Source organism: Myxocyprinus asiaticus, chromosome 4, assembly GCF_019703515.2.
Source record: "Myxocyprinus asiaticus isolate MX2 ecotype Aquarium Trade chromosome 4, UBuf_Myxa_2, whole genome shotgun sequence".
Lineage (NCBI taxonomy): Eukaryota > Metazoa > Chordata > Actinopteri > Cypriniformes > Catostomidae > Myxocyprinus > Myxocyprinus asiaticus.
The window spans coordinates 59,772,219-59,785,895 of record NC_059347.1 but is presented as its reverse complement, the minus strand read 5'-3'; the positions used below and the strand labels follow the sequence as shown (position 1 = coordinate 59,785,895).

Sequence of the window (13,677 nt, the reverse complement as noted above, 5' to 3'; positions counted from 1 at the left end):
GTGCCATGTGACGCCGTGTATGTGCTGCTTTAGCAGCGGTCTAGACCTCTGGACAGTAATTTACAGCTGATTAATGATCTTAAAAACTTTTTGAATATTATTGAACTAAAGATTCAATGCGCTGCACTGTATCGTGAACTTGTCGGATATGAACGGACTTAAGGCAATAAAAATTGTAGTGTGTTGTTCAGTTGTATAGCTTCAAATTTTATTTTTTAATATGAAACAATGTACAGAGGTCCAGACTTCAGTGACCTCATAGCTGGTTACGGCTATGGTCTTTTAGCTATACTTTTGAAACAGTATTTTAACATCTATAGATAGGCCCCATTCACTTAAAAGGTAAGCGCTTCACTGGAAACCAGATTTTTGCTTTTTTTTTTTTTTTTTTGGCAGTGAAAAGCTTTTTTGTGGTAATCAACATTATGCCACAAATGCTGAGGATTGAGCTGAACTTGTATTGAACCCGGAATATTCCTTTAATATTCAATCTTTACAGTGTATTTTCAATTGAAAAGCTAAAAAAAATAAAATAATAATAATAATAATAAAAAGTCGGCGTTGTCACATGGTACCTGTTTCTTTTCTCAGCGGTGATCAGCGGTGGGCTAATCAAAGTTGTTTCTAATTACTAGATAATGTTTTTTTTTTAATGTATAGAGATTCATAGGACATATTTATATGTTTATGTCACATACTAATTATTTGAATTATACGATTAAAACGATTACACTTTTCAGCGTGCAAATCGAATATGAATGCGACTTAGTGGAGGATTCGGTTTTTGAGCCGAAATGCGCCCCATAGAGGAATAACCTATTTATGTATTATAGGAAACAGTTATCGGACAATCTGATCTGTGTAATAATCTCCCTAATGTGTGGTAATCTGGGGCGGTATCTGTGAAATATGCAATAAAAACGGTTCCGTTCAAGCCTCAGACAGAATGTCATATTAAACTTATAATCAATACACTGTTATAGGCCTGTTAAAGTTAGACTTTGTTATTCTGCCTGTACTTATAGACTGTACTTTACAGTATTTATTTTAAGGTAAAAAGATACTCCTAAATAAAGTGATGTACCTGCTGCCAGGTGTGTGCGCTCTAGTGGCGCTATTATCGCATTCTGTTACAGCGGAGGAGAATTCGGACTTCTGCACCAGTGGATCTGATAACTGCGATAAGTGGACTGAAACATCTCACGATGAACCTCAAAATACAGGTAAACACTCCCAACTCACTGTTTATGCGACAAAGGAAAGTTCCATGTATTTACTGAACCTGGTGAATGTAACATCTATTATGAAACGTAACATGCGGGTCTGCACGTACAGAAGTGACTCAGTAGTCAAAGGAGAACAAGTCGATTTTGAGTGTTGCATCATCTGATGAACGATGGACTTTGGTCATATCTCACACCTTTATAAGATGAAACATTTTGCATTAAATATTTAAAATCTGGATGTTACCGAATGTCATCATAATTCGAAATGGTCAGGTATGTGAGGATATACTGATTATAAATCGAAACTAAACACCCTTTTACACCCATAATCACCATCTGCCTAAAACATTACGACTAGAATACATTTTAGGGCCCATATCCTTCTGAGACCCTGTGCTTCTGGTAATTCTGTAATTAACAGTGGTGTAGCCAAGGGTGGGCCGGGGTGGGCCCAGGCTCACCAAGATTATTCTTTGACTTAAAATATATATTTATAAAATAGTTTAAAAAATGCATTAAGTCCGGAGCCTGGGTAGCTCAGCGAGTACTGACACTGACTACCACACCTGGCGTCGCGAGTTCGAATCCAGGGTGTGCTGAGTGACTCCAGTCAGACTTCCTAAGCAACCAATTGGCCCAGTTGCTAGGGAGGGTAGAGTCACATGAGATTACTATAATGTGGTCTCACTCTGAGTTGTGCATGGATGCCGTGGAGAATATCGTGAAGCTTCCACATGCACTATGTCTCCGCGGTAATGCACTCAACAAGCCACATGATAAGATGCGCCTATTGATGGTCTCAGACGCGGAGGCAACTGAGATTCATCCTCCGCCACCCGGATTGAGGTGAGTCACTACGCCACCATGAGGACTTTGAGCACATTTCTCCTGAAGTCCACTATCATCTCCACTGTTTTGAGCGTGTTCAGCTCAAGGTTGTTGTGACCGCATCAGACAGCCAGCTGTTCAACCTCCCGTCTGTATGCAGACTCGTCACCGTCGCGGATGAGGACGATGACCATGGTGTCGTCTGCAAACTTTAAAAAATAATTAACTAACATCAGTAAATATTTGGTGGCATTGAAAATGTTTGTTCCCCCCCAACCCCTAAGAACTTAGATTTTAATTTCTACCTAACTGGGGTATCTTAATGTTTGTTCCCCGCGAGATATTCAACAAAGAATGAAAAGTGTGCCAAATCACCCCAGTCGCCCCTGTCTCCCCTATTTAATAGGCCTGCTAGCCTATAAAATTGATGTCTTGTATAGGATAAGAATAAATCTCAGTTATAAACAAAACACTCACATTATTAACTTCTAATTAACTGAATTCTGAATAGCCTCCTGTCAGGCTCCTCATACAATTGGTAAGATTTCTTAATTTTTTTAATGTTCTTAACTCACATTAACTAAATTGTGAATGATGAAGCTAAAAAAGCCTCTGCTTTAGCTTTGACAAACTCGTCATGTTTCTTGCTGTGTCGGGTTTTAAGGTGAGTCAATTTCTTTCACACACAGACAAGAAAATAATCGGTCCTGATCATCTGCTGTTTTTAAGCAGTTGCCTGGTAATTTATTTTATTGGCTGATACTGTTGTTTGGCCGATATATCGGTGCATCTCTACTTAAAACTGTGGTATGTATGGTCTCAGAGAAAGTCCCTAAAAAATATCCTCTACAATACACAAAAATGATTTGCCGGGTTTTATATGTAGTTATAAGTCACTGGATAGAATAGAACAGACATACAACTTGAACTTGATCAAATTAATTTAGCAGCAGTTGGTTATCAATACTCTAATCTCAGCTTGCCCATTGTGTGTGCGTTTGTCAGATGGTGTCATCACGTATGAGCAGTTGAAGGACATGTTGTCCACTGGACGTGTCCAGCTCTTCGATGTGCGTGAACCAGATGAGTTTGAAGGAGGTTTCATCCCAGGAGCCACCAACATTCCTTGTAAGTCACATTTGCACATCTCTTTGCACACATACACAACCCTAACCTAATCCTAACCCTAAAAAACGAATGATATTTTCTATCCCCTAAATCTAAATATCACAGAAACCTTTTCTGCATTGTAACATTTTCATTAAGGCATTATTTAGTGCGTTTATTAAGCCGTTTGTCTCGAGCGGACTGTTGGCTGCTCCCCACAATGTGATTTCAGGTTTACTATCTAATACTGCTAATATATTTTGTTATGAAGTGGCAGAGGTGGAGCAGGCCCTCAGACTGAGCCCACATCAATTTAGAGAGCGTTATGGGGTTGCCAAGCCTCAAATAGAGGACTCAGACTTTGTGCTATATTGTCAAAGGGGGCGACGCAGCCTCACTGCACTGAAGACAGCATGGGCTCTTGGCTACACAAGGTATGGATTCTAAACACACACATTTAAATGTATATTTATTTACATTTACTCATTTAGCAGATGCTTTTTTTCCCTAAAGCTACTTACAAATGAGCAATACAGCAAAGCAACCTTGTACTGTATATTTTTGGGGGGACTTTCCATTCACATCTTTTGTTCTTAATCCAAAGTAATAGTTCACCCAAACATGAAAATTCACTCAATATTTACTCTCTCCCATGTTGTTACAAATTGTATGCTGTTATTTTTTCCGTGGAACACAAAAGGAGAACTTGCAAAGAATCTTCATGCAACTCTTTTCCAAACAATGAAAGTGCATAGTGACCAGTGGCTGACCAAGTTCCTAAAAGGACAAAATAAATAAATAAACCCACCATAAATGAAGTCCATGTGGCTTATGCACTAGTTGATAGCGATACAATAGCTGGGTCATTGTGTTTACCCTCATGTTGTGTTCCGGTCATTTTGACACAAAGAGGATTTTCTTTTGCCTGAAAATGCTAGTTAATGTTATTATATTGGACTAAAACATACTGACACAGGGTATCACAACTTCCCATTTTTTTTCTTTTTTATAATTTAATACATTTTTTATTTTATTTTCGCCTTGTTACTCTTGTAATGTTCCCGGTCAAAAATGACCAGCCTATTAAAAATTGCTTATAAAATCTCTCATTATGCCATATTATCACCAAATATTGGATTCAATCTTTTTGTCAAGTTGTTTTCTTTCAATTAGCACAGGTTTTGTATTTCTTTTTGGAACTTATTGATCGTAGGCCTCACTGACCTGAGCTTATGCACCTCAGTTTTTGAGTGAAAAAAAGCATTATTTGTGGATAATTTTGGCAATATTAAATAAAATATGAAAAAATTCTGTACTATTCATCACACTAGTGTGCTTTAATGTTTAACCAGGAAGTTTGTTTTGAAATGCTTTTATTTTGTACAAAATGGCTCAAAGTCACACTTGTGGTGTTCCTGGTCAAAAATGACCGGCCATTGAAAATTAATGGGGGAGATCAAAAATAAGAGAAATATTTCATGTTCAGGAGCATGTTCATCATGTTCATGTCCACAAATGTGCATGTGTGCTTGCAACATAAAGGCCTCAGACCTGTGCACGCGCACATACACACACGTGCACTAACACACACACACACACACACACACACGCGCACGCACATGCGCACGCACCTGCACAAGCTCTTTTGGGCATTACATGCTTTCTTACATGTTCATGTTTAAATATGTGCATGTGTGCTTGCAAACATAAAGACCTCGGATCTGTGCACGTGCACATACACACATGCTTACGCACACACACACACACACACACACACATGCACACTAACACGCACACACACACGCGTGCACACATACGTATACGCACAAACTCTGAGTATTACATTCAATCTTACATGTTCGTGTTCACATATGTGCATGTGTGCTTGCAAACATAAAGGCCTCGGATCTGTGCACGCACATACACACATTCGCACTAACACTCACCCGCACACGCACACATGCACGCATTAACACACATACTCACATACACGCACAAATTCATACATGCGTATTACATGCTTTCTTTTTCACAGAGATTAACTTTATCCTACGCTGAACTGCATCCAACATCCATTCATCCATCCAACATTACCACACACACACACCAGAACTGTCTTTGCCCCAAAGTGACCCTTCTCCAATAGAATCAATAGAATTGTGGTGTTCCCGGTCAAAGATGACCGGCCATTGAAAATTAATGGGGAAGATCACAAAAAACAGGAATTTTATTTTGAAATGCTTTTATTTTCTAAAAAGGGGCACAAAGTAACACAAAGCAGTGTTCCTTGTCAAATCTGACCATTGTGACGAAATAAACTGGCCTAAGCCTATTTAAACATTAACACTGTCATATAAAGAACATTTAATGGAACAAAAATACCAACACTGTTCTTATTCTATTTCTGTTATATTTTTTTAATCAACAACAAACCAAATCAATGAACACCTGGTGGTTTTGTGTCCTAATGCACATGACTGACAATAGCTTTATGCATGTGCCTTGCAAATGTGTGCTCTGCATTTGAAACACACAATGCTTATTGAAAAGAAAGATTCTATTGGAGAGGGGTCACTGTGGTCACTGGTCACTGTGTTCTGGTGTGTGTGTTTGTGTGTGTACGTGCGTGTGTGTGTGTGGTAATGTTGGATGGATGAATGGATGTTGGATGCAGTTCAGGGTAGGATAAAGTTCATCTCTGTGAAAACGAAAGCATGTAATACTCAAGAGTTTGTGTGTGTAGGTGAACATGTGAGTGTATGTGTGCGTACGCAGGCCCGAGGCCTTTGTGTTTGCAAGCACACATGCACATATGTGAACATGAACATGATGAACATGCTCCTGAACCCTCAATTGTTCTCTTATTTTTGATCTCCCCCTTTGGGGGGCCTGGGTAGCTTAGTGGTAAAGACGCTGGCTACCACCCCTGGAGTTTGCTAGTTCACTAGCTCGAATCCCAGGGCGTGCTAAGTGACTCCAGCCACTCCTAAGCAACCAAATTGGCCCGGTTGTTAGGGAGGGTAGAGTCACATGGGGTAACCTCCTCGTGATTGCTATAATGTGGTTCATTCTCGGTCTGGCGCGTGTTGAGTTGGTGTGGTTGCCACGGTGGATGGGGTGAAGCCTCCACATGCGCTATGTCTCCGTGGCAACATGCTCAACAAGCCACGTGATAAGATGCGCCTATTGACGGTCTCAGACGCGGAGGCAACTGAGATTCATCCTCCGCCACCCGGACTGAGGCGAATCACTACGCAACCACGAGGACTTAAAAGCACATTGGGAATTGGGCATTCCAAATTGGGAGGAACAAAGGGGAGAAAAAAAAAGTTGGTGCCTTTTGTGTCCTTCATTAACACGTGTAAACAATTACTTTAACAATGAATAGTTAATGCCAACTTATAATGTGTTTTTATAGGCAACTTTATTTAAGGAATATTCCAGTTTCAATACAATTTAAGCTCAATCAACAGCATTTGTGGCATAATATTGAGTACTAAGTAAAAATTTGTATTCCAGTGAGGCACCGTCAATGGAAGTCAAAATCATTTTTGTGGTGATCAACATTATGCCACAGTTGCTGTCAGTTAAGCTGAAATTGTATTGAACACAAAATATTCCTTTAACAAATCAGCTAAGATCCAGTAACTTTATTTTTAAGTGTTTTTTGTTTTCTTTACGAGGATGCCTTTTGGTCTGTCCCCTGGTCTGTGTTTCCTACATGGATATAAAAGCTAATACTTAGTATTTATTCTCTCCATATACATTTTTATGTTTTAGTGGACATGATATATATTTTAGACTAAAAGCTGTGTCCCCAAGTTAAGTGTCATCCCTGTTACTATCAAAACTCCCCTTATAAAAATAATGGACAATCCCATAAATAATAATAATAATAATAAAACATTTTTTCATAATGACATCATCCTCTCAGAATCTGAATTCTACAATTACATGTCTCTCCTCTGTTTTTATCACTTTATCTTATATTTTGTTAGGTTTGTCAATAGGGTATGGTCTTAAATTGTCAACTCTGTTACTGTGATTTTGTACAGAGAATTGTGATGATTAACTAATGGATACATTTAAACTGATAATTAAATAGGGGATGTTTGTAGAAATATCAGCATAAATTCTCTTTCTTAAAACACTTTGAGAAAGATCTAGTAATTCCTAATGAAATGTAAATCTGGGCAAGTCTGTTACATTTTTAAAGGTATAGCTAAAGTATATCACAACATATATTAAAAAAATTATATATATTTTTAAATGGCACAGTGCAATTTATTAATGTGTACACTTAAAGACATTTTTGTCTTTAAGAACTTTAATTTTAAATCCCCTTTTGAAATGGAAACAGCACCAATTTCTTAGAATAACCCAGCTTTGTGTGAGGAACTGACCAAAATTTAAGTTGTTATTCAGAGAAAATCTTCCCCTCTACTGCTGCTCTCAAATCTAATTTTTCATCCCACATATTAGAAATGGCGTGCTGTCAATGGAACGTGGGAAACGAGAACCAATGTCGTGACATGTCAGTGCTGGAAGCTGGCAATATCATAACATTTTAAAATTTTGATTTCAAGGCTTGAAAAAATGTCAAGGAAATTAATAAAATAAAAAAAATTCATGGACCATTCTACAGTGAATATAAATTGTTCTACTTATGCACTACAATATTTCATAGCTAGAAGTTGCTCTTTGTAAGTGCAATCTCTATACAAATGTTTGTTTTTACAGAGTCTATTTTTGTGTCTCTCAGGGCTCGTCATTACGCTGGCGGATATAATGAGTGGCTTCAGCGTGAAGCTCAATAAGCAACGAGGGTCAAGGCTGAAACTTCACAACAATTCACCAATCCAGCAACATTAAGCCTGTTTCAGCTCAGTGAAGGAATGCAAACAACAAAAGTATTGAAATTACAGCACAAACCAAAGATGTGTTATACATAATATTTCATATGTCGTCTCTATATATTTTTGCAAAAGCGCAGTAAATATTGCATTGTTTATGATCCAGTGTGGTTGTCTTAAGTCCATGAAAACAAAGTGCAGACAATTGAAATATATTATCCAAAAATAGGCACACCTCTACTACCCACACTCTTCGGATGATGACTTTGTCACCATAAATTCCATAGCAATGAACCAATCTAAAATTAAGATGAAGATGTGTTATAGGCTATAAGTTATTAGTCACACATTCATTTTTCCAACAAACTCAATGATTTGTTAAACACTTGGAGCTATAGGAACATCATTTATGGAAGGTGGTCTATACATTTTACATAACATTGAAAATTCAACATGCTATTTCTTCGTTTACATTAGTGGCGTAGCCAGAAACAAGGCTTTGGGTGTCCCAATGGAAAACTTGAAGCATATGAATTTCTTTTCAGTTCTAAATTCTTTTTAGCCTTGTGTGTTACGTTATAATGACTTAAACAAATGAATGGCAATTTAATCAATGGAGGAGGTAAGCCTGTTAATGTATCTAAATATTAGGATTTATATTTAGTCATACATTTTGATTGAATTGTTATGGAACGGTTCAGAATTGTTTTCCAAACATAATTTTAGGGAATGCAGGGAGGTTTGATACATGTGTGACTGCAAATGTAAATAACCAAAATAATAATACTAATGCTACATTCATTTTTTGGGATTTTCTCCTCTTGGCGTGGGCGTGGTTAATTGTAACAGACAGAGGGTTAGTTGTAACACTTGCTAGAAAAGTCTATTTGAACACAATTCAATACAATTCTATATATATATATACACACACTATAGGTGGATAGGGTTTGTGGATCTATGATAGATAGATATCCACACATCAATCCATCCCTCATCTAACCTAGATATATCTATCCATCTATATATCGATCTTTCCATCCATGATAGATGGATGGATAGATAAGTATGTGTGGATATCTATCTGACTTTCCATCTACTGTATATCATGAATGGATGGATAGTTATCCAAACAGGTATGTTTATCCATCCAACTATTGGTCTATCATCAATGGATATTCAAATGGATGCACCGATGGATGTAGATAGATAGAGTGTCAATACGTCAGTAGATTCTAGATCCACACATTAAAACATATGAATATTTACAAGAGATTGTGTCAAACATTGACATTTTTTTTTTTGTTCACAAGGCAGGCAGCACACATGAAAAGCATGTAGCCTATTTAAAAACACATTAACAAGCCACACAACATTGTTTGGGAGCCAAAAGTCTAATGGAGCTCAATCTGAGGCAAAAAAAAAAAAAAAAAAAAAAAAACTCAAACCTGAAAAACTAAAAAGGTCAAAATGACCAAACATGACAAACACTAACAATGAGCATATGTGCATTATAAGGACTGGACTATGTGTATAGTAGTTAATGTCAACATATGGAACAAAAAAGGCCTTATTCAGCTGACCAATATTTCTATCTAACAATATAACAAACAGCCTTTTTATAAAGGCCTATACATACAGGGAGGCGGAAGTGCTTATTTAAATTGGGGTTTAGTTGGATTAAAAAAGCTCCCAGAGATTAATTTGACTCTGCTATGTGTAAACTGATGTGTTCATTCATTCAGTATTGTATCAGTCTCTCTCTTTTTTTTTTTTTTTTTTTTTTGATGCAGAGCACCTCTATAACTCATTCATTCAGTCATTCACACACACACACCACTCTACCCCAATTTAATGTAAGACCAGTTTAATCTATATAAGATACTTGTGTGTCCTTGTTTTTATCAAAACAGTTTTACTGTTTGTCACAGTCATGACAAATCAAATGTTAACATCCCTCAGTGCACAATTCATGTGCCCACCCCTCACAGAAGACACACTTCACCCATTTCTCCCCAGGGACAGAGGAGGAAAAAGCTTCACCACACACACAAGGCAATCCTCAGAGGACTGATTCATTTCATTTTTCTTTTCCTTTGAACCCAAGAGCTTTCTTCTGGCCTTGAGCGTGAATTTTTTTCTACAGCCTTTTTGACTGGAGTGTCTATGAGAATGCCGCTTACTGTCCTCTTCCTTGCCTTGGCAACCCTCTTCCTTTGTCCAGCCTTTGGGAAAGGCCTGAGCTCAACAGGGCTGAATGCAGGAGTGGGCACAGCAGGAGTGGGCACAGGGCCAGGAGTTGGCACAGCAGGAGTAGGCACAGAGGGGCCAGGAGTTGGCACAGCAGGAGTGGGCACATAGGGACCAGGAGTGGACACTAAGGCAGTAGTTGGTTCCGGCCTGTCAGTTACAAAGACTGAAGCAAAGTCTTTTTCACTAAATATTTCAGAATTGTAGGGCCAGATACCTGTGCATCTAAACCCTGACATGATATTTTCAGGGGTTGCCGCCTGTGATAAGTTTTTGCCAACAATGCCAGGTAGGTCATAGATAGTCGCACTGATACCCGGGTGGGTCTTCATCCAGTGGTCAAAGTGCATGTTAATTTTACTCTTGAAAGAGCGGAACGCACTTATGTCCAGTTGCTGGATCTTGTGAGTGCAGTGAGGGGGAAGGGTCACATGGGAAGCATGGTTATCCAACAAAAGGAGGACCTTGGACTCCTGCGATGGCTTCGTGTGGTGGGCAAAATGGTGTAGGAAAACTAAAAACTACTCTTCCTGCATCCATCCTGAACCATTGGCCGCACCAACAGATCACATGAAATTTCTTCTGAGGGAAGATAAAGAAAGGTGGAATAGAATTCCCCTGCGTATTGACCTCAACAGCAGCAGTCACTAGGCTACCTCTCTCGCCGGATGTCATGTCCCCAATCTGCCGCAGCCTTTTGGGAGCGATTATCTTTTCTGGACCTTGCACGGTTGTAACCCCTGTTTCATCCATATTCCAGACATCTTGAGCCTCACAACCATGCTTGTCATATGCACTGTCCAAGTTATTATTTTTTATTTTCTCCCCTTTTTCTCCCAATTTGGAATGCCCAATTCCCAATGTGCTCCAAGTCCTCATGGTGGCGTAGTGACTCGCCTCAATCCAGGTGGCGGAGGACGAATCTCAGCTGCCTCCACGTCTGAGACCGTCAACCCGCGCATCTTATCATGTGGCTTGTTGAGCACGTTACTGCGGAGATATAGCGCATGTGGAGGCTTCACGCCATCCACCGCTGCACCCACGCACAACTCACCACGCGCCCCACCGAGAGCTAACCACATTATAGCGATCACGATTAGGTTACCGTGTGTGACTCTACCCTCCCTAGCAACCGGGCCAATTTGGTTGCTTAGGAGACCCGGCTGGAGTCACTCAGCACGCCCTGGGATTCGAACTAGCGAACTCCAGGGGTGGCAGCCAGCGTCTTTACCACTGATCTACCCAGAACCCCCACTGCCCAAGTTATTAAAAAAAGTGCCCACATTGTGCTTGTTGAAGCTTGAGGCCCAGGCCAGACTGGTTGCTTTTGGCTTCCTGATTGACAATGTGGGTTTATGCTTAAGAAAATATGTCATCTAGACCTTTCCTGCCATCTGAGATGTCTTCCAGGACTCTGCATTTAAATTGCACTGCACAGTGGAAGGCAAGTTTTCAGACCTGAACAGCATGAACATATCAACTATATGAATTGTTATTATGAATTAATTAATTAATATGATTGACCTTTTATTCGAAATGTATTCTAGTTATTCTAACTTAAATAAAATGTAAGGTTAGCCTAATAGATAAATTAAATATATTCTTTGTGGAGGTCAAGCTAGCCTACTGAGTGTGTCCAAAATAAATAACTACAACTCTGGAATTAATCTTTTTCATTTATTTTTTTATTTATTTTTCCTTCTTAACTAGCCTACCTCTTTGGGGCTTAGCCCAGATGCTGTTTTTAAATAGTTCCTGAGCTCCTTATACTGCTTTGTGCTGAAGACCTGCTAGTGGCGAGAGTAACCCACGCTGGGTATCTTGTGGCTACCAGCCTCCAGCAGCTTTCTCTTCTGCGTGACAAAAACGATGGAGAGTCACATGGAAGATAGCATATGACTTCGCCACTCCACTGATAGACCTGCTGCTATCCACATCCCTGGCAGCAACACACAGAACGTCTCTACTCACTCCCTTATCAGTTTTCTGCTTTGGATGTCTCATTCTGTAAAAAGTTGCGAGAATAAGGCTAGTTGTTTTTAATTTCATTATCGTTTTACATTTGGCAGCTTAGTTGTAACACCATGTCACAACTAACCCCACTGTGTGTAATTTTTCTCTAGCTAACACCTGCAATGAGTTGCAAACATATTTGAAAATGGTGCTATGTTTTAAGCAACAAGACGGTTATTAAAATAAAATAAGGTTGGATTTTGTGAGCAGCAGGTGGGTGGGAGTGGTCTTTTTCTCTCCTTGTTGAATTATACTGTTAAGAAAGACCCTACATTGGACTGGCTCTAGATTGCTGTAACACACTTCCTTGTGTCCCTCTGAGTGCTGTAGTTGCTGAAAAGCATCATTACCTGCTGAGTGTTTTGAGTTCACTGAAAAGCATCGTTACCTGCTGAGTGTTTTGTGTTCACTGAAAAGCATCATTACCTGCTGCGTGTTTTGAGTTCACTGAAAAGCATCATTACCTGCTGAGTGTTTTGAGTTCACTGAAAAGCATCATTACCTGCTGAGTGTTTTGAGTTCGCTGAAAAGCATCGTTACCTGCTGAGTGTTTTGAGTTAACTGAAAATCATCGTTACCTGCTGCGTGTTTTGAGTTTGCTGAAAACCGTGAGTGAAGTAAAACCAAAAATAAATCACACCCAAGTTGGACCCGACATCACCTGCATCCTTCTTCCCATTATGATGGACCTGAGTCATTACATCATGTTTATGAAGTATATAGGCATAATGCAAATGGGTTTTGGTGTAGATAATTAATTTAATCTCAATTGTTGTAGGCTGGACTATCTTGTGTTTTGGTGTTCTGTCTTAATATAGAACTTGGTCTATTTCAATTATAATAAATACAGGTTGTTATTGTTTTGGTCAATGTCTGTTTCTCAGATCATAAAGTGTGCCCCCCTATGAAAACGTAATTCTTCTGGTGTATTCTATGAGACTAGGTTGATATTTTAAATATCACTCTGAAGTATTCCAATACTTTACCCAAGTCTTATTTAAACATTAAAAATGGCCGCCTCAACAAGCATTATGGCAGATTTCATGTCACTGATGTCCATTGCCATTGGCTCATGCCATTGGCTCTCGCATGTCATGTGACTGACTGCAACATTTTAATCAGAGATTCTTTTATACTGAGATATCAGCCTCTCTAGGACCTTAACTGAAACACAGGAAACAGTCTTGGATGCAAAGTTGATAATTGAGAGATATTAGAATTTATATATTTTTTTATGTTTAATGAATGTATTAGGAAAAACAAATGCTCTCAAGTATGAAACAGGGCGTAATCTCCCTGATCTCTAATCTCCACAAAGATTCTCTTGCAATTGAGAATTAGAGGCCTATAACACTATTAAATATTGATTACAAACTTATTGCGCCAGTATATGCTAGAAGATT

The 13,677-nt window shown here is 38.9% G+C and overlaps 1 protein-coding gene across 1 annotated transcript; it reads left to right on the top strand.

The window, feature by feature from the left end:
- Positions 1 to 881: 881 nt before the first annotated feature.
- On the top strand, positions 882 to 8,175 carry LOC127440057 (thiosulfate:glutathione sulfurtransferase). The gene is made up of 4 exons (XM_051696439.1): positions 882 to 1,223; positions 3,060 to 3,182; positions 3,433 to 3,595; positions 7,924 to 8,175. Exons 1-4 carry the CDS (start codon positions 1,079 to 1,081, stop codon positions 7,976 to 7,978), a joined length of 486 nt encoding a protein of 161 aa, XP_051552399.1. The 5' UTR covers positions 882 to 1,078; the 3' UTR covers positions 7,979 to 8,175.
- The last annotated feature ends 5,502 nt before the right edge of the window (positions 8,176 to 13,677 follow it).